The 21770-nt window shown below is 39.2% G+C and overlaps 1 protein-coding gene across 1 annotated transcript in view; it reads left to right on the forward strand.

Moving 5' to 3' along the window:
- The first annotated feature begins 1947 nt into the window (after nt 1–1947).
- The window catches only part of KLHDC1 (kelch domain containing 1), a 30656-nt gene continuing 10833 nt past the window's right edge, over nt 1948–21770 (forward strand). Inside the window, exons 1-8 of the mRNA XM_075029431.1 lie at nt 1948–2237; nt 6097–6167; nt 8775–8892; nt 9854–9972; nt 11758–11836; nt 12757–12840; nt 14838–14921; nt 21067–21125. Coding sequence (XP_074885532.1) covers nt 2136–2237; nt 6097–6167; nt 8775–8892; nt 9854–9972; nt 11758–11836; nt 12757–12840; nt 14838–14921; nt 21067–21125 — 716 coding nt within the window. The 5' untranslated portion in view covers nt 1948–2135. The remainder of the gene's footprint in view (nt 2238–6096; nt 6168–8774; nt 8893–9853; nt 9973–11757; nt 11837–12756; nt 12841–14837; nt 14922–21066; nt 21126–21770) is intronic.

Raw genomic sequence — 21770 nt, forward strand, 5'->3', positions numbered from 1 at the left:
TGAACCCAGTCCTTATGTAAGTTCTTCTGTTTGCTAAGATTACTGCTTATTCTCCTTTCAAGAAAATCTGGTTTTGACATTCAGCTCATGTCTCACCCCAAGAAGGAAGGTGCACCTGGAGAAGGAATGTACCCCCTCATCTAAAAAGAAACTAATTTTAAGATATGACCAAACCAGGAATATAAAGCATACTCCTACAGCATCCTGCTGTATTTGGGGTTCTGTTAAGTTGCCTGAAGCCTCCCACCAGAGATATAAAAGTATTCCACCATGAGCTGTAGACTTCTGCTCCACTGAGCCATCTGTCTTGAGCTCTGGAAGCCATGCCCAGCTCTTCATCTCTACTGTCTGCCATGGCTTTTTTTTGTTGGACATCGCAGAACTACAGTCTCAGCACATTCAGCTTGAGAGCAGAGCACCAGCTGAGACAGCCTAATGGTTTATAATCAGATAGCACATCTACCTCATGCCAAAGGTGAATCGATGGAATTGTTTTGTCACACTGAGCACGACAAATATCTCATTCTCATGTCTGTCACTGCTCCACTGGCAAAACCACAGGCTGCTGACTTTACACTGTTCCTAAGATGCTTTCTGAGGCATCACATTGTAGCTCTACCTGACCTATAGATCTATAAATCAAGTTTGCCTGTTACCCATGTTTTTCTTAACTCTTCCAAATGCTTATTCCTGAGTTTTAACCATCATCGCAATGCATCATCATTACTTTTCTTCATTTTAATATCAGCAGTTATTGACAGGAATAGTTAAGGTCTTCCCTCCTAGATCCAACAGAGGAAGTGTATGTCCCACTTTCACAAGGAAATCTCCACCATTACTTTTCGGTGTCCTTTTACAAGATGCTAAAGTGCTCATTTCTCACAAGCTCTACTCTACTACTCTTTCTGAAGAGCTGTCCTGTTTTATTTTGTATTCCATTCACTCCAGCTGGATCCACGGTTGAGCTGGAACTCACTGGGTTGTTGATCTAACAGTGTAAGAGCTGGAAGGGCCGTGTAAGAGGCTATTGCTTTTCCCAGCCTGCTGTTTAAGGGCAGGCCAACATATAGGAAAGGCTATACAGTGGTGGGGATAACAGGGAGCGGAGATCCCTCAAATAATGAAAAATGCGTAGCTTGGGACATGATAGGAGGTGACCCATTGAGATCCTACCAGCAGTTTTATTCTATTAGTTACCTCTAGCTCAGCACTGGCCCCAATACACAGGTCCTGCACGGCACCTCGGGTATTCTCCTCAGCTACTCCACCACACCGCAGTAGGTAGCTTCTTGCTTTGTTTTCTCTCAGGCTGCAGGTTAGAGGACAGCATTCACAGGATTTCTCTCTGGGGTCAACAGTTTGAACTCCTATACAATTGTTTTAATTAATATCAGCTAGCATTTCATAGCTGCTATTTCTGGCTGGAGCATGACTCTTCTCACCTTTGGAGAGACAGCAAGTTCTGCTGCGGTTCTCTCAAACCACCTCCCATGTTGAGCTCTGCCTACAGACTCCACTCTTTCTTCCACTCTCACACTGGGTTTGTGTTTAGGTATCCTATTCTCAGTGCTTTTTTTTCTCCTCACATGCTCTTTATCCACAGGCTTCTGAGTGGTTTATTAGCCCTTAAATCTCACACCGTATCGTTCAGCATGCCTCAACGGGCAGACACTGTGTGTTCTGGGGCACGGCAGGAGTCCGCACCCACACTGGCAGGGCTCGTTCCCGCAGCTGTGCAAGGACAAATCTAGCCAAGTGCATCCGAACGGCCTCCTCCGTGACACCCTCACTGACTGCACCCGGCAGCCCGTGGCTTTCGCCGGCTGCAGAGCCGAGGGAGTCGTGGGCAGCGGGACAGCCGTGGGCAGCGGGCACCGCCGGACGGCACCGCGCCCGCCTCTTAACCCCCGGCGGAGTAGGTCGCGGCGGGGCTGAAGGGAGGCCGCTGCAGCGGAGCTCGCCATGGCCCCTGCGCTGAGGGTAGGGTGACGCCCCACACTTTGGACCCTCCTCGCTTCCCGTCCGCCTGAGGGGAGCGACCGGCGGAGAGCCGCAGCCTCTCCCGGAGGAGGCGGTGGCGGGACGCGAACACTGAGGCAGGCGAGCTGCTTCCTCCTTCTCCTCCTCCTCCTAAGATGGCGGCAGACCCCGCGGAGCAGTTCTGCGTGGCCGAGGAGCGGAGCGGCCACTGCGCCGTGGTGGACGGGAACTTTCTCTATGTGTGGGGGGGATACGTGGTAAGGCGGGAGGAGGCGGCCGGAGGGCGCTGGGGGAGAGGACGAGGGAGGGAAGGAGGGAGGGAAGCCGAGGGGGGGCGCGCCGCCGCACGGTGGGGGAGCTGGGCTGAGGAGCCCCGGTGACGGGAGGAGGAGGAGGAGGAAGGGGAAGGGGGGGGAAGCGGAGCGGAGGGGAGGGGAGGGGACTGCCCCGCCGCCCTGCCTTGCCCCAGCGTCGCCCCAACCGCCCCCTCAGCCGGTGCAGCCCCTCGGCGGGCCGGGAGCGGAGCGCTGTTTACCTCAGCGCGGACGCTGATTGGCTGTCGGGGCAGCGCGCCCCACAGAGGCGGGCGTTTTAAATGGCGGCGGCGGTTGCTCTGAGGAGAAGGGTGTGGGCGGGAAGGGGTTTCCTCCGTGTGCTTCTGTACTCGGCCGTTTGTCCCCTTCTCTAAGCATAGGTGCCCCTGACAGGCGCCCGTGGCCGCCTGCTGCTCCGTTTTCAGCTGCCTCCATCACGGAGCACGTGTTGGGGAAGGGCTGGTGGAGCCGGTTTGTTTCCACTGTCCTGCAAACTTGTGGTTGCTCTGGGAGCGCTTCTCTCGTCTCCCTTCCCTCAGTGGGGTGACGGCTATAATTTGTAGCTGTGTTTTTCCTGTGTGTAATTGGTGTTCTTGTTCCTGAGTCCCTGCATTTTTTTACTTCTTAGTAGTTGTATGTTACGTACTGTGCGTTTTCCTCCCTTAGAAGGCAGTTGTGTCACTTCAAAAACAAGCCGGTGGCAGACTAAAAGCACGTGTACTTTTTTTTCCATCAGAAGATCGGTACTGGTTCTGGCATAAGTAAATCCTTATGACTCTTAGCTCTGGATGAATTCAGTCCAAAAAAGAACTATGAATCATACCACATTAAATACAGACAGTTCATTTTATCCACAGTGTCTGTACACGTTGGCCCTAACATGTGAAAGTAGCTGTGCTTGCTGTTATTCCTGGTTTTGCTCAGGTCAAAAACATGTTTCTGTTCACTTTTTCAGTATTCTATCTGTATTTTCCCCGGGCTAAGGTAAACTTTCAAATGTGCAAAGCTTGTCCTTCTGTACTCAAGCAAAGAATTCTAGTGGGGGGGCTCTTGGATTTAAATTTTAAAATAGATTGTAGGTTACGAGAGGGAAGGATAATTCTAGGGCTCTCAGGTACTAGGAGCTAGTTGTCTTTTTTCTCTTCCTGAAGCATGTTATAGCTTAGTTTCTGGAAATCAGAATATTGGTTTGGGTTTGGTTTTTGTTGTTGTTGTTGTTTTTTTACTAAAACCATTGGACTTAAAGATAGGATAAAGCTGCACAGCTTGTGGAATTCGAAGAGTTGCTCTGCTCCTGAGCTCGATTCATTTGACCTGGAAAGGGTTGTGCTGCTGGTGACTACTGAAATACTGAAAATACAAACAGATACTGTGTACTGAAATACAAACCCTCAGCTGTGGTAGGAAACAAGGTAGCAGGGTTCCACTGTCTGGGTTACCCTGGCATGCCTTCTCTAGCCTATTGCATGGTCAGGCTTGCCCAATACCAAACTGTAATGAAATGGAGGAACTCTCAGGAGCCTGTAAGCTGTCCCCATAGCTTTTCTTCCCTTTAGGGGTCTTCGGTAAGCAGTGTTTCTTGTGACTGTAAGTCACATGAGGATTTGAATACATATTTTGTAGTGTCAAGGAGTTAGCCACCTTTAGAATAAGCATGTATTTAAATAATGTGAGTCATCTGTGATGTACAGGAAGACTTAGTCTCCTTTTCTGGCCTTAAACTCCGTAATACTCTGTATAACTATGCAACACCTAAATCACTGGAAATAGTCAGTAGTTCCCTATGCTTTGGTCTTTAGAAACTAAGGTTGGACTGGCTAGCGCGGTGTTTTCAAAGGTTTTCTGATAAAGGATCCTGGGTTCATGGCACAGTCAAAACAGCCAATGTGTGTTAAGTTTAGCAGATAAACGTTGCAAAAACTTTTAGTAGTTTTACATATTTATTTGTGGAGAATATTATGAAAATCATTGTTACTCTTTAAGCAGCAGTTTACACAGGTAAAATCATTTTACATGTTGATGGTGGACTATTGCCCAGCTAACTTATTTTTGGCATCAGTGTGTTTGCTCAGAGCTGGTTCTGTAGCAAATGCTCGGCCTCTGACCACTGACGTATCTAGATTAAATTGGGTAGACTTCTGCACTTTGTGAAAACTGCAAGCTGCTTGTAACAGCAGAACCTACCTTATGAAAGGTACCTGGCAGGATGGACTTTACCAAACATAGTGCATACGTGCCTGGCTGGCACCTTTAAAATTGAGAAGTTAATAATAAAGTATCATTTAAAGGCAAGTAATCAATATCAGTGACTAAATCGTTAATACTTAAATTTCAGTTTTGTATTTAACTTTTTTTCCTCATATTCTTTCAATTTTGAGCTATTTTTTTTATTTTACTGACCCTGGTTGCTTATTCCCTCGCAGTCTTTCATTTCTTTCTAATGCTAAGACAATAATTAATGGTGTAATTACTACTCAGCCTGAGTGCTGCAGTTGCATTCTTTTGGGCTTCCTTCTCCTGGTTGTTATTCTTCCTCATCATTATTTCCCAGATTATTTTTTTTCCTTACATGGCCTCTGTTTGGGAGTCTTCATAGATCTGTTTTCCACAGAGGAATTAGTTTTTCCTCTTCATGTTATGACATAGGTTAAGCTCTTTTATATTTGGCATTTTGTTCTTTCAGGTTCCTTCCCTGAGTCACTGCAAGTAACTGTTCTTTTGGTGCTTTTCAGTTACACTTTCCTCTATATTTTTCCATTATGCCAAGAATTGCCTCCTAATTAAAAGTATCTCCCAAAACAAAAGATAAAAAGAGTTTTAATTCAGGAGCTTCAAATTCTGGTTTATGTTGTTACACATCTTTCTTGGCAAAACATTAAGTTGGTTAATCTGTGCCTTTAATGAGTGGGCCTGAGGAATTAAGTTCCTTATTTTTAAAATCAGTACTTTTTTCTAACTTTCTGTTTAGTTGTTGGGTTATTTACCCATCTACCCAGTGTGGCAAAGTCTCCGTTTCTGGAAAACCTAAAAAGGGGTTGTGGAATGAGAAAAAAAAATCCTTCAGGTGAAGGAGAACTCTTTTTTCCTTAAAGATGCAAAAAGCCCCAAAGAGCAGCATTAATACTTTGAAGAGGTATGAAGGCTAACGGTACAGCAAATATGCTCAGAGTGATGACATCAGTGACTGAAAAAATACTTCCTTTAGTAACAGCATTTTAATAGAGGAGGGAAGCATCTTTGACAGTCTCTCTTAAGATTTTGGGTTTTTTTAAATCCATGGTCATGTTATGGTACTTTTGTGCTACTTGTTAGCAGTTGTGTATGTTTCCTAATGAATTAATTGTTTGCCTGTGGTAGTTTCTTATTTTTACAAATCGGCTATTGTATTATATTCATATTGCTTTTTGAATATTGAAACACTTCTCTCTCTACCTCTGATACACCAAACTTACTTTTTTATTATCTGCACACCTTAAAATGAGTGATTAAAGATGCTATTAGCAATCAACACAGCTCAATGACATCAGGAAATGCCTAGCACAGTATTTTTAATAGCTTCAAAAAATGAAAAATATCTTGTTTGAACTCCTAGTATAAAATGTAAAATATTAGCATTATTGAGCTGCCTGTTTAAAATTGTAATGATCAGAGCAATAATGTTGGGGTATGACTTATGCTCTGGTAGATTATCTCCTTAAGATTATTCCATGTTGCTAAGTAACACAATTTGGTATTTCATTTTAAAACGTATGGTGTATAATGCATAATTGAGTTAACATTTGCAAATTTTCTTCGGTTTTAGTCAATTGAAGAAAATGAAGTTTATCTGCCTAATGATGAGCTCTGGATCTATGAAATGGATAGTGGGTTATGGTAAGTTGCATAATTTATATTTAATTAATATATAAAGTTGATCTTTGCATAGATTGCAGTTAGGTGTGGTGAAAAGACTTCAGTTACATGAATTCCTGGTCATGTTCCCTGGAGTTTAAATAGCAGATGTTTAATGTAAAGACTGAAGAACAGACATATGCACTTGCAAATCAACTCTAGTAAACACATTAATTCCTTAAGTATGATTGTTTTTTTCGAAAGAGCGTTCAAAATGGTCAGCTTAAGGCTCTGTTGTCAAAACAGGGGCATTTTATTTGGGCATTTATTTTGGCCTAGTTCTCCATTTATTAACTTCTATGTTAAAAGGAATATTTAAACACTGGATATTTGGGTTCTTGATCTATTTACAATTATATATATTTTTTTGTTATTACTTAATTGTGTTCTGAGTGTATTTGCATAAATAACATATAACTAACCAGATCTTGCACATCACTAGCAATTTAATCTTTACATTTTATATTCATTGTGTTTACATATTTTATGTGGGGAGAGATAACAATACCCCTTTTTAAAGTTTTCTAGTGGTTTCTATTACAATAACTGCATTCCGTCTGGTAAAGTAGTATCCATTTGGGCTTATATGTGTTTTCTGCCAGCTGTCTTTCTAGTCTCCCACCTGTTTATATATTTCTTGCATACCCATAGTCAAAGCAACAATTTGGAGGGAAAAGGGGAGGAGGGCTAGATCAGGAAGGTGTCTTACAGTATGTATGAAATTCCACATCTGTGTGGTCAACTCACTGACTTTGGAAACAACAGTTTGCATATGGTTAGCTGTGAAGTTCTAGCAAGTGGGGTTTTTTTTGTTGTTTTTTTTTTTTTTTTTTCCAAGATTGTACCCTCACTGAGACTGTGGTTTGCTGTCTGTTTCTTTTGGTGAAAGGGTTGGCTAAAGCAACCTCATATGCTCTCTTGATTTTTCACCCCAGATGTCCCTGTATCGGTTGTACTGGTACATCTGTTTATATGATCACTCAGGAAATTGGATCAGGAAAGTGATCTGGGTTAAATATAACTTCCCTTTTTTCAGGGTTATTTTTAACCTGGATCCGTTCTTGATCTCGTTCAGTTTACAGCAGAAACAGTTGTACACATACAGCTAAGTGCACAGCATGACGCAGGAACAAGCAGGAATGAGAGACCAAGAGCAGAGAAGGGGAAGGAGGGCTGGCCTGTGGCAGTGCTGGTGCCAGACCAAAGGTATTTGGAAGCAGTGCCCTGAGCAGCTGTTAGTGAGTGCCATTTTCAATAGGGACAGGCTACATATACATCATTCACATCTGGTGATTTACTGCATAAAAAGATTTTCCTTCTAATGGCTGCTTCCAGTTCTTTTAGGCTGCGGTAAGGTCAAGCATCGGAACTCGAAAGTGTAAGAATCCTTTTCTTCTGTATAGCTGCCAGTGATAGAAAATGAAGGCAACTTGTCTAGATGGGCATGCATCGAAGAAGGGGATGAATGGAATTGACTGGGCCAACAAGTGTGGTGATATTAGACTTAGCAGAGAAGAAAAAGTGGAATCGGGCTTTGAAGGTGGGAGGCCATGACTGAGGAGGGAGACTGAGTTAAGGACGCAGTTGGAAGGCAGGGAGTCGGATCAGGTGGATTGCTGAGAAAAATGAACGGGAATGGCAGGGGAAGGAAGCTTCAATCAGAAACTGTGGGGTGAAAGCAATTAAGATGTCAGCAGCAAAGCCAGGGCAAGGAGTTGAGTGCCAGCACAGAAGGACTGGGATTTGGCTGCTAAATCTACAGACTGAAGGTGTGGCAACAAGGTGGAAATGCTAAATAAATCACGTCCTCTATGCATGTAGATGTGAGAGGGCAGTGCAGGTCCCTGTCTTCTGTAGAAATTTGAGATCCTAGGAAAGCTGTTTTCAATGTGGAGTAATGATTCTAAGTGCAGTCTTGGCCTAATGCTCAGCCTCGTGAATTCGGCAGAAATTGAGTTTTGTCAGATAGTTGCATAGTGATTGAGATTGTGTGATGTTACAGTTTACATCACAGGAAGTTACTGGTTTGTAAGTGAGACTAGCAAGGAAAAGGCTAGAAACTGCTGCTGCTACTGAGGAGCAGAGAGCTCATTGCTAAAATTGGCATTATTGAAGATTTTTTTTTTATTGTGCTAAATGCAGGGCAAAATGCAGTTTTAGGAATGGCATATTGGGTACCAAAATTAGTGAGTACTTCTGAGCTTTATTTCTACTTCTGCCTCAGTTTTCCATTTGTAAAATAACAGCAACACCATGTTCTCATTTCAGGAGTTTTTGGAGTTAATGTTAATAGTATTTCCAGGTTTTGAATAATTAATGTTTCAGCTCTACTAATGCTCTTTTAATATGGGCTTCACCTTCAGAAAAATTGGGATGCTTCATAAACGTATGCATAATATTCACATGAAAGTCCTCTTACACCACGGGAGCCTGACTTCATGTGTCAGCTACAGTTTCTAGTGCTAGTTATGGCCAAAACTGCATTTTAGCTTTAAGCCTAAAAATTATTAATACATCTGGTTTGGGTTTGTTAATTTTAGCAGATTCGTAAGCAGCATTGTAAGACTTAATGTATGTGCTAAATTGCAGGACAATGCACCTAATGGAAGGAGAGTTACCTACCTCCATGTCTGGAAGCTGTGGGGCAAGCATTAATGGGAAGCTGTACATTTTTGGTGGATTTGATGATAAAGGATACAGTAATCGGGTATTGTATTCTTTTCTTTCATAACATACTGTATTTGAATGAATAATAATGCTGACCTTACTGTTTTGTCTGGTGTATTTTGCATTTGAATTAAGGAGAAATTTAAGGAAAAGCTTTATTCTTGTAGAAAAAGTATATTTTTAAACTAGCAAAAAACTTTATTTTTTTGTTTTAACGTTCGACTCCGCATATTTTTCTGGGATTTTTCACTGAATCACAGCTTCAGAATAACACCCATTACGTGAAACTTTCTGTATTTCTTTCTGAAAACTGCTAGTGCTTTCCCAATTGCCTTTTTTTTTTTTTTTTTTTTTAAATATGTTGGGAGTCATAATTGAAATTGATCTCAGAATATCACTTTTTGCTCTTGGATAGTGATTACCTTTCTTATATAAACAGGTAATAATTAAAGTTAAAATAGAGCTACCAGTTTTCCTTGTAATGGAAGACTGGAGTGGTAAAGTAGATGAAATAAGCTGCTTTATCATTTAGTGTAAATGAAGTCAGAGTTCAGTCCTGACTAGAAAAATAACCGAAATGGAGCCTGTAATCAGATCTCAGTGTATTACTTGGTTCACAGGCCTTGTTGTTTTTTGTGCAGTTACCTAGTCAGGTTAGGCAGAACTACTGACAGTTCTCCCAGTAGAACTGAACTGAGAGCTGTTTGTCTTGCAGGATTTTTTTTTGCAAGGCTTCAGTGGACTCTGGAAGGAGCAGGATATTACTGTTCTGGTCTGGCTGACTGATGGCAAGGAAACTTGCTGCTAATAACTGTGTTCTTGTGGTGTATTGGACTCTTCCTATATATTTCTACATATTGCAATCTTCACTGTCAGTTCCTCTTTTTTTTCAGAGGAAGTTGTGTATTCTGGGGGTGGTGGGTGGTTCTTTTTGTTGGTGATTTGTGCTGGATTCTTTGACATCATTTATACTGAAAATATTGTAATTTTTTTCTTTTAAGCTGTATTATGTTAATTTGCGAACAAAAAATGGAACCTATAGGTGGAAAAAAATTACAAATTTTAAAGGTCAACCTCCTACACCACGTGACAAGCTTTCCTGCTGGGTGTATAAGGACAGGTAACACATTAAGAATATTTAATATGTGTTAATTGCAGAGAGGAAGTACTATAAAGTGAAGAGCACACAGGTTTGGGATTCATGAAACTAATTCTTAGCTTGACTTGCTATGGGATTTTGTGTAACTCTCCTAACAACTTTCTACCAGAGTTTTCTCACATGTGAGCTGAATTAATGGTGAGTATAAACCCACTTTAGGAGAGGGTTGGGAAATTTAGTGAGAGTTCATGGAATGCTTTGAGACTTTAGATAAAAATCATTATGCATCTATTACTTATGTTTTATTTTTAACACTTCGAAAAAATCAGTATAAAAATTAAATCTTTTTTTTTTTTTACATTATGTAAGCATTAAATTATTACCTGCAATAAAATATATGTAGTATATTTTCAAGCATTTTAACAGCATACAAATGCTGACAATTGCAAAGTCATTGCAGTGATTATCTTTTTTTTATAAGAACCAAGTCAGTCTAGATATTTGTGTTGTAAAAGTTACTGAGTGTATTTAGAAAAAATACTTGGCTAGAAATAAATACTTCAGATTTTGTGTTTATTATGGGAAGTGTCTGGATATTGTGGCATATGTGGTCACAAGAAAGTGACACGTCAGTGGTTTGTTATAAAAGTTATAATAAACAAGTAAGGATATGATATACAGTGAACAGTATAAAAAGTAAATGATTTATCTGTTTCTGGACTCTAAAGAGGTTTTGCATAAACTGTATAATGGCTCTCAGTACTATATCTTGGTTTTGTAAATCTAATTTAACTGCAAGATATATGAAATTACATATATTTGAACAACTTCTCCTTAGCTGTTAAAACAAGATTATTCAAAACTAAGTTAATCTATTCAGAGTATCATGTAATCTGCATACTAAGAAAATTACTTATTTTAGGTGGCAGAGTGTAACCTTTTTCATTTAACAGAAGTATTTGGGGACAAACTATGCACCTTTTCAGAAGTATACATTAAAATTTCACAAGATGTGAATTTGCAGATCAGGATGTCTTGGTGTATTGCACAATGCTTTCAGTAACTCTGTTTCCCTAGGAATGTCAGTCTGGAATGACCTTCACCATCCCATCATTTCCTAAATTGCCTTCTCCCAAGATCACTAACAACTATACCAAATATCCTCAAATGTTGAAGTTAAACAAAACTTTAGGAACCAATTCTTATGGATGGCCATTTCATGGGTGGAATATTAGGCTGGGAGGTGTGTAACAATACTTGCAATGCAATATGTTCAGTGGTGCTTAGTTGAAAAAAATTCTTTATAAGCTAGAGAAGATTTTGTGGGTCACAGGCAGTCTGTGGGCTGAACCTTGGGAACGTTTGTTGTGAAAAGATGTATGCAGAAGGCTAACAAATATAGCAGCAGCAGCATAGGAATTTCAATAGAAAAGGGTAGGAATTCTAGCAGAAGCATAGGCATTTCACTGTCTTGTGTGTTCTGTGTCATTTTAAGACTCATGTCTGAAAATGTGACTGATAAATAAGCTTGTGGATGGAGGAATAGACAATAGGGACTTTGAGGTATCTTGAACTTCCTTCCTTGCTTATGTGGATTTCTGTCAGGCTTGTTGAGGAGTGTAACTGTTACCTTCATCTCGGTAAGGTTTGCTGTGTAATTAGGTGCAATATGAAATATTTTAAGTTGTTTATATTATTAATAGTATGGTAGGTAAACCAAAATTTGAAATTCATTGTTACAGCTTATGCATTTGAATGTTATTTACAAAACAGCTAACAACTTATTTTTTGTTGTTGTTCTTTTAGGCTAATATATTTTGGTGGCTATGGCTGTAGGAAGCATAATGAACTGAGTGATTGTTTTGATGTCCATGATGCATTTTGGGTAAGAGATTTGTCGCAAATTCAGAGTGATTTGTCCTTTCCGATTGTCAAAACGTGATCTTTTATACTAAGTAAGTTTGAAAATCTGTCAGATTTTTCTTTTATTTGTGGCATCAGCAGAAATGCAAATTAGAATCTTCTGCTTAGATTTGAAATTGAAGATACTGCATGTTGGGAGCAGTGGGTGTTCAGCGTATTCCAAGTACCCAGTGCTAGGCTTTGAGTGCAATGGAACAAAATGCTGTCAAAGCAGGAACAAAGGCTGTACTTTAAATCTGAAGACATATTTTAAATATGAAACTCCCAGAAAATTTTAGAATTTATTTCCTTAAAGTAACAGTAGGGAACTTATAGCTTCACAAGTTTACCTGACAAGTGCTTTCAGTTAATTTCTTTAATTTGTTATTCAGAGTAAATGCCATTACTTTAAGATGCCTAGATTAGCTTGTTTCCTATAATGATTTCTTACAGTTAATAGAAAGAAGGAGACTGATTAGAACATTTAGTGACAGGAATTAATTTAAGAAATAGGTATGCATTCAAGGAAATATAGATCCTTACATCAAATGTTAAACATTGACTTACAGAAAAGCATTCCTTTGTACATTCTATTCATTTCTTGGTATGTTACCCTAAAAATTAGAAGGTAGAATTTGTCTACTGCAGTGACTGATGTTGAAGCCCAAAGCCTGTTTTCAAAAGTGTCATCAGCCCTAACATTCCTGAATGCTGTTGACCTTCAGCTAGATCTGAGCTGCTGCATCATTATTAAAAATAGTGGTGTATGTTTATTTTAATAAAATTCTGTATTTTAGTTTATTTTCTGTTTTTATAGATCACTTCTGGGTTTGTATCCTTTAATAAGCACAAAGATTTTAGAATAGTATAAACTTATTTTTAATTTTTTAACCTCTTTTTTAGGAAGGACAGATATTCTGGGGATGGCATAACGATGTTCATGTTTTTGATACAACCACACAAACTTGGTCTCAACCAGCAATTAGAGTAAGTGTTTTTTAGTCTTGTCTTTTGTCACAAGTGTGATTTTACTGCATTTTGAATAGTTATTGTGCTCTTGAAATTGATGTTGGGAGAAGTAATTTGAATATGCTTAGTATTGCTTGGGCTTGTAACATTGAACAGGAGGACACTCAATGCCTCTGAAGTGTGGAAAATTCAGAAATGATATTAATTTTTTTCCCACAGGATGTTATTAGGCTGGTGTTTTTTCTATAATGTGGTTCTGATGCAAAAAATATCGTAAGCTTCAGAGACGTATTAGAAATCTGGATACATTAGAAGATACAGATATTCTGTATCTAGGGGATAGTTTTGAGATAAAGCTTTATATTCAAGCTTTAAGACAACTGTTGGGAATATGAAATTACTGTCAGCACTCTGTTACTGGAAAGACAAGGCACTGGAATACTCCAGAAAACTATTTGGTAGGAATACCAGAGTGGGGCTGAGGAATGGGGTGTGGAGGTGTTTCCGTGGCTCCTCATAAAGCAAGCTAAGGTCCTGCAGAAATGGATTATGGTCATTATACTGACTTTGGGTATCCTTGTAGGCCCTGCCAGGGCTTTGGGTCTGGAAGATTTTCATGGCTGGAGCAGAGCCATTAACCCAGGGCAGCTCTGTATTTATCCTGTCTCACACCTAGCGAAGGCTTTCTGGAACAAAGCGAAGGTCTTTGGGGAGTGGGTGGTAGAAACATATGAATGGTTTTAATGTTGCCAAACTGAGGTTAGTGAACCCCATTTATCTGAACTGTTTTGATATCAAGCCATTTGGTTGACTGTATCTGTGTATAATTAATCTGCAACATGGATAAACTATCACAGATAACTGAGAGTTGACCGTATGAGAGATTAAGGTCTGCCTAGAGATTTCTTCCACCCCTGCCCCTTTTCATAAAGCTGATAGGTCAATGTGAAGGATGGTATATCGGGCTGAAAGAACAATCCAGTCTCTCTTGATTCCCTATTCGGCTTTCACAGACTTAAAGGAGGCAAGGGGAGAGAGAGTAAACTCACTATATTGCTAGTTTAGGCCTTCAGTTTTCCTTTGTGGAGTAAAGATACATGTTTAGTATGTGAGGGTTATATGCTCGTTATTTTGAGCATTGTGTATATGGAGTTGCTGTATTCCCTTTTAGAGTTAGTGTAGAAAAATCTTTTGAACAAATATCTCCCAGTCATACTATATCATTAGACTGAACAGATCAGATATTCTTCAGCAAATACATTATTTTAATAGTCTCCCAAAGGAGCATGTATACTCGCTTACCCAGTAAAATAGTAATGCACACATTTCTATTTATTGCTATTGATATGGTAGTATACTATAAAGGTTCATAAATCCTGGGGAGTTTACATAAGAACTCAGTAGAAGTAGTATATTATCATGAGTGTCTGACGCTATTTTATGCTCTTTATAGGGTGTTCTGAAATTCCTATAAAATTAAATGCAAAAAATGAAATTACCATTGAAAAGTACAAGCCAATTTTGCTATCTTTATTTCTGATTTACACAGGGAAGACTTTTTGGCGTGTGGCTATTGGATGTAACATCAAATTTTAAGATCTGATTTCCTGACATTTTAGTACCAGTTCCTGATGGTTTGCACTTCAGAAAAATAAAGCTACGCAGGAGATATCAACAATAACTGATGTGTTACTGTAATTTTGAGCTTAGGAATTAAAGATAAATCAATGGAATGTCACTTAAGTAAAGCAATGGTAAATCAGATCAAGAGGGCATTTATTAAACATTAGGAATTGACGGAACTTGGTTAAAGCTGTCCTTGGCAATTACGTGTATCTTCTAATGTCTGTGGAGTCTTGGACGTGACTACAAGTTATTTCCTTTTAAAGTTGCAGTTCTGTCAGCATATTGATGCATATTGGCCTTATCTCTGCAGTTTCTGTGTTACTGACTTGCCACTGTCCTTGGCTGGCACTTTGACGATGTTCTGAAGGATCTTATTTTGATTCTTTCAGGGTGGAGATCCACCTCAGCCTCGAGCAGCTCATACATGTGCTGTGCTGGGAAATAAAGGTTACATCTTTGGAGGACGAGTGCTGGTTAGTGTTTAATTAAAACATGTTATTGGTAGTAATATTATTTTCTTGACAGTTTTTTCATAGCAAGCTACTTTGTAGTAGAAAAAAATCCAAAATGTCTTTGGCCTAACCTGTTATGTTAGGGGTGTTGAATCCAGGATGCTTCTTTTCATCCCCTTCTACCTTACAAAAAGAAGAGTCTGTCTTTCTGTCTGTAGTATTAATGATGAAGCATAAATTGTCCCAGAAAGGGAAAAAACAGATGACTATGGTAAATGCAAATGTTTGTAAATCAACAAAAATGGTTGACGTGGGTGTAACCTCTGTAGGAGATGGTTCTTTGGGAATGGAGCAAAAGCAAGCCTGCTGATAGACCAGGTTTAAATAAATGATGAGATGCTAGCATTGTGTGCTTGCTACAGCTTAGCAGATTTATACATCAAACCTGCTGGCTTTTTTTTATTTTTCCCCATTTCACGTAATGAAATGCTAGCAAGTAGTAAATATAATGGGGAATTTAGCTTGTGCTCCCCCCCCACTAAAGAAAGAGGAAATGTGTAAGAACAGTCAATTACTCACATACGCATCTCTCATACCCTGATGTTTACTTTCAGGGAAAGTGAAGTTCAGAATAGCTGTTGGGGTACAGTATTTTAAATTTGCAATTGCAATATGTGGTTCTGAAAGGTAGGAAATAACAGATTTCAGTTGGCTTTATAATTTAAACTTTTGTCATTTTTTGCACATAAGTGACTGAAATACAGATGTCTGGAAGAGCAGCATGTGATTATAATGTCTGGATACAAAGCTATTAGTCTCTGTACATTCAAGCTGGTACAGGATGCTGCAGCATGTTATCTGATAGCACAGGCTATTGCAAGCACAGGTCATTCCAGTCCTGTTAAGCCTCTCCTCTGCTCTCTGAATGTCAGTTTTGCAGACTCAGTCTTTACCTTTAGCATGCTCTGTGCCTTTGATACAGAGTATGTGCAGCATACCATGAAGATTGCTGTTAACAGCTTTATTCTGTGGACCCAACATAAGCTCTTTACCACAAGAGTCAGGCTTGTATTTGCTTTCTTGATAGTTGATCCAGCACTGTACCATGTAATACACTGGGAGGATCTTAAATCTGTTGTCCCTTAGGTAATAGTCAAAGATGGTGTAAGAGCTGTCTGTATAGGATGCAATCAGTGCATATTTAAATCAAGGCTAGATTCTTCCTATATAATCTTAAGTCTTCCTAGATCTTTTTAACTTAAAAAAAAAAGTCATAGGCATCATCCCCCTGGTTATCTGTACCTAACAAACTTGAAGCTGCCACTGGTTAGCAAGGAGATACTAAAACTTCTCAGCAACACACTTAATTTTTCTAGTACTAGTCAGAGGAGATTTTTCTCTTCAGATCTTCTCTGCTAAAGCACTAATATAGGAATTTAAGCCTGAGGCAGCAATCCAATAAAAAAACATATTCCTGTCCTATGTCTGAAAGTAAGGATGGTAGTAGGTAGTCTAAACTAATGCAGGCTTCCCTATCGTTTGTAAATTTTTTGCAATGATAGTTTCCTTATGGGCTGGAAAGTGTACCAGCTCTTTTTAGAACTGTTGCAAAAGCATAGGGAAGATGATATTTTTAAAGGTCTCTGTATGAGCGGGAGTTTATCAGGAATGTGAGAAACAGATCCTGTAAGGCAAGTAAAAAAAACTAATTTAAGTTACTGTGTACTCTTCCATATATTTTTTTAAATTTAAGTTTTTAGCTCTTTTTACCTACAGCTGATTTAGAACCTTGAATCTTATTCAGCTTGAGTATGAGACGATGCTTTCTATCTCTACTACTGTGAAAAGTAACAGTGAAGAAGCTTTTGAAAGCCTGCAGTGCTGTGTTTCTATAGTTTTGTTACATGAAAGAGAAGGAATTAACTGTTGGTTGGAAATGCCCTACAGTGAACCTATGCCAACTTCATCTTGGAAAGCTGCCATAACCTAAACCCTGTGTTCTCAAGTACTTGCAAATAAAACAGTGTAAAATTGCACTTTGTTCCCTATCCCCTGTTTTCCATGCTGTAAAAGCTGTACTCTAATACAGTGTTCTTCTCGGGGAAAGTCTACAGTTCTGTTACAAAATGGCTTACTCCTGCTTGCTCAGACAGAAACCAGACAAACAGATCAAGGCAGGTTCAGAATGGCCACACAATGTCCAGCCAGTTTTTCAGTTTGAATTGCCTCCCACAGCTGCAGGAGAAGTTTTTACCTAAGTACCTTTTCAGAGCAATCAGAAAAGAAAGTAACCAAAATTGATCCTGTTTATTCTTACCATTCTCCATTACGTGGCCTTTCAAACAGGCTCACGATCTCTGGAATTGTTGCTAAAGCCCCACCTCTGACTGAGAGAGAATTGCATGCAGTAGCTTCCAGAGCTGTAGGTTTGGACAAACTTGATTTGCAAATAACTAAGGAAATAAAGGGATATTAGAAGAGATTGAAAAATTATCTAGTCTTACTTGAATCTTGTTTGTCAGGGTTAGCCATGCCAGGCTAAGTGAGCCCTGTGCCTCTGCTATGGACTTGCTCTTTCATGTCTGCTGTATAAATGGAACTCATGCTAACTGCAGCTGAACTGAATGCTGCTTCTCATTTAGCAAGCCTGCAGAAGTGAGAGGGAAAGAAACCTAGATGTGAAGAAGTAAACATGCAGCTTGGGACCTTCTGGCCTACCATTTATTTCTGAACACTTCCTCAGCCTTCAAAGCCTTGCTCCCTCTGGCTTTTTGTTAGCAAATGCAGAGGTCTTCACCCCAGAAACAGAAGGGCATTGAGGGTTGTGTCCAAGCTAGTTAGGGTTGCTGCACTGTGCCTTTTGCAACTGAACTGCTTTAACTCAAGATAGGATTCCCATGCAGCCTCTGCAAGTGAAATTATTAGTAAACTGGAGCTTGCCTGTCATTTCTCCATTGTGCTGTTGCATGATTAGACATGCCCTCTGGCTTCCATTTAACTCTTAGACTGTTTGACTGCAGGATTCAGAAAAACAAGAAGGCTCTGATCTGAAAAGGTTTTTCTCTTCCTCAGGTAGCATCAGCTTCCTTAATAACCATTTGCTAAATTTCAGTGAAACCGCTTGGGAACAATGTCAGAGAAGAGTGAAATTTTGGAAAGCTATATTTAATTTTGTAGAAGAGCAGTAAGTGTAATCTTCACCTTGGTGATTATTATTGATTCACTTTCTATCCTAGAAATAAATGGAAGGAAGCTTACAAAGGTTAGGGAACATTCAGTGGGGCTTGAGGAATTAATGTAAGTCATGAAACAGGAAAGGAAAGCTAAAGACATCAGGAAAACCACTACATTTCCTGACAACAGGAGTAACTCCTCCCCAAAGGATGAAGTCTTGCTTTTCTCCATAAATTAAGGAGCAAATATGGGGTTGCTCTGCTCCTCCTTCTCCTTCTAGTTCACCATAATACAAATCTTCCCAGGGAAAAGGCTCTACAAGGAACCAGAAAGGGCCAGGAAGTGTCATGAGGCTTCTCCTATTCATCTTTCTGGGAGGAAAGGGCACCTTTTTCCAAACTTGGAGCTAGAACTGGTAAAAGAAGATGATGATGATGGTCAAAATCAATTGTACCAGGAATCATTTGAAAACAGGCTCAGAAGTATTATGTGGACTCTGTTCCTCCAGGTAAGCCCCTGAAAAAACAGAAATGGGAGAAAGTGGGAAGGAAAGAGAGTTAGTCCAAAAGTTGATGCCAGTCTCATGTTTGATTTAAGTGGAAGATTTTCATGTAAAGAATGATGAAGTAATAAAACAAAGTCTTTCTAGCAGCTCTTCACACATCTGATGCCTTAATGTATGCATGTTTATATTTCCTGTTATCCTTTCTGTCACTGAAGATCAGAAGATACGTTGACCTGCAGTCCTTCTCTTACAAAGATTTGAGCTGTAATAGCTGTTTGATTGTAAATCTCACAATGGAGAGCTGCACAAAGTTTACTGTAAGAGCAGTGAGCTGTAAATATGTCAACCCTTAATGCTTTTCATCATGCTAGAAAGCTACTCCTGAGACAAAGCAGATCCTGGTTAATGTTTACTGGGCTGCAAATAAATGAACATGCCGTAGAGAAAGTGGGATGTCTAAGGAGTCCTTGTAGCTTGAAGGGAAACGCAAACCCTCTTACAAGGCTTGATGCTTTTAAGCCAATTAAGAATCATTTTAGTATTATCAGCTAAATGATTAAATATAGTAGGTAGCATGTAGAAATACATGAGAAACTGCAAGAAAACTGCATGTAGCAAGTGATGATACTGTAACCTGACTGTGTGCTTTACAGTTTCTGAAATAAGGGTGGGGTAGAAAGGCATTTTCATTTGTTAAAGCTATGTTAAAGGACTGAATCTTAGACATAAATGTCCAATTGATGCTGTGTTGTGAATTCAAAATGAGGTTGATGTAATTATGCATCTGTCAATCTGTTGAATCATGAGAATGTAAAGATTATAATACATTGATTTCCCAGGGACCAAGAAACTGAAAACTACTCCATCTTCTGCCTAATGCCTAGGAAAGGAAAGTCAGCGAGGAGGTCTTGGACAGGATCTTCTTGAAACCTTAATTTCCAACATAACAGCAACTTTCTTTCTTCCCTTTCTTTAATAGATGTCCTCTGTATCGAAATGTGTTATTCCAAGATGATTAAATATTTTTAGTTCTAGAGGCCAGGATGTTGATTTTTCCCCACCGTACCCCCAAGTGTTTAGCTGTGTAAAGGTACAGCAGAAGATGCTCAGTAATTGCATTTTGCTTTCTGCTTGTATAATTTGTTCCTCATCTCCTTCAAAGCCACCTGAAGGAGCAGGAAACTGAATAGACTTGTCATGGAAGACAGATCTGTTCCACTAGCTGGACTACACTTTATTATTATATTCACCCTCTAGCGGGGATAAAGTTTCTCAGGCAATGCACCAAAAGCCCTCACATTCTGCTTTTCTTTAGCCTATTGGCCTCTCTGAAGGCATTCCAAAATGCTAGTTAACATTCTCTTCCCTAGGACAGAAAAGGGCTAGCACATACTTGATCAGAGGAGGCCATAGCTCTCCTGAAAACCTTGCTGTTTCCTGAAATACCCTGAGAGACTTTCCGTAGCTCTGATGGACAGCTTTGGAAGTCTCTCAAACTCACTAACTGGCTGAGTTCTCAGGGGTAAAACTACTCCTATTCTGACTTAAATGACAAGTCTAGTTTCTGCCTCAGAGGATCTGCAAGCTGGAGAAAGGCTTATTCTAATAGATCTATGGACTACCCTAGGAGAAAAGAAATTGTAAGGTAAGGCAAGATATATTTCCCTACTTCTCAGATTCTGTTTTGTAGCAGTAGTACCTAGGGGAATCAGTCAAAGTGTATTGCGAACCATTGAGAATATTGCTTCAATCTAAAGCAAAGAAATTCCTTCTTATATTCCCCCCCCCCGCCCTTATGTTTCTAAGGCAATTACTGTCTTCATCTCAAAACACAGGCAGATATGCAAGTATATTGATTTCCCAATGTTCTTATAGATACATTTTATTATTTTTATGGCAAATGCTAAAGGGTCATAAAACCTTGTTGTTGCTAGTAGTAACTTTGTGAAAGGGCTTGCCTTCCAGAAAAGAGAAAAACACAGATGTGATGAACTTTTTGTGGGATGTCATCTACTGAGTACAGTAGCTACTAGAATATTTCAAGGAATAAGTGACCAGGCAGGAAGATGCATAGTTCTGATCAGAATGCAAAGAAAAATGATGAGAGGAAGCTATATGTAGAATATTATACCTTCTGCAATTACCTACCATGAATTCTCTGGATGAAAATGGAATACATTTGCAGGAACTGAATATCACGTAGTTCTTCATTATTAAACCACTATTAAAAGCTAAAATTGGCCCCATACTGCCGTTGCATTACTGTAAATATGCCTGACAGGTAGTTTTCTGAGAGTTGCATGGTTTTTTTTGAGGATAAATACTTTTCATCTGCCACATAATATAGAGTTGTTTTAAGACACATGGGTACGGTTTTCTTCAAAATATTGTTACTTGGAATATTCTGTCCTGGGAAGGCCTCACTGAAATACTTTTTTAATTGTTTGCTTAATATAACACAACTGGGATTTTATTTATTTGTTTTAGCAAACTAGAATGAACGATTTACACTGCCTGAATTTAGACACTTGGACTTGGTCTGGAAGGTAGGTTTCTCTCTGTAACACTAAATTGAATGTAGCAGATTGAAACATATTGTTAAGTAGTTCTAGTGCTAATTTTGTAGCTTTTCCAAGAGGAGAATGGGAGTTTGGGGACTATTTTAACAGCTGTTATATTGTGATTTCAATTTAATTTAATTTGATAGTGGTTACTAAGCTTTTTCTTTTCTGCACCAAAGCATTGATGATGCTATTTTAAGCACAGCATGCAATGATTTAACATCCTAATTTTCAAGATGGGTACGTTTATCCATATGGAATTTTAGTTTTGATGTCTTTTTGAATACTGTTTTTACTCTCTCTATTTGGCTCATTATGGTACAGATTGGGGAAAGATCTTCCCCTCTCCAAGATAAGCATCTTAACCATTTTTTAAAAAATCAAGTAAAAGCATGACTTAAATATTTCAATTTTAAACTAAATGAAGTATTAGTATACTTCCTAAGATTTGTTTGCTTGCATATAGCATTTATGATAGTGCCTACTACATGGGTAGAATTTGTGGATATACTGTTAGCTGATAGACAAACCAGGAGATAAACAGTAACTGATGAGTGATAATCACTGTTCTGTTCCTATTCTCAAGGTAACCTAATAGTAATTTAATAAAAGACCATGAAATACACCTTT

This window comes from Buteo buteo, chromosome 6, assembly GCF_964188355.1.
Source record: "Buteo buteo chromosome 6, bButBut1.hap1.1, whole genome shotgun sequence".
Lineage (NCBI taxonomy): Eukaryota > Metazoa > Chordata > Aves > Accipitriformes > Accipitridae > Buteo > Buteo buteo.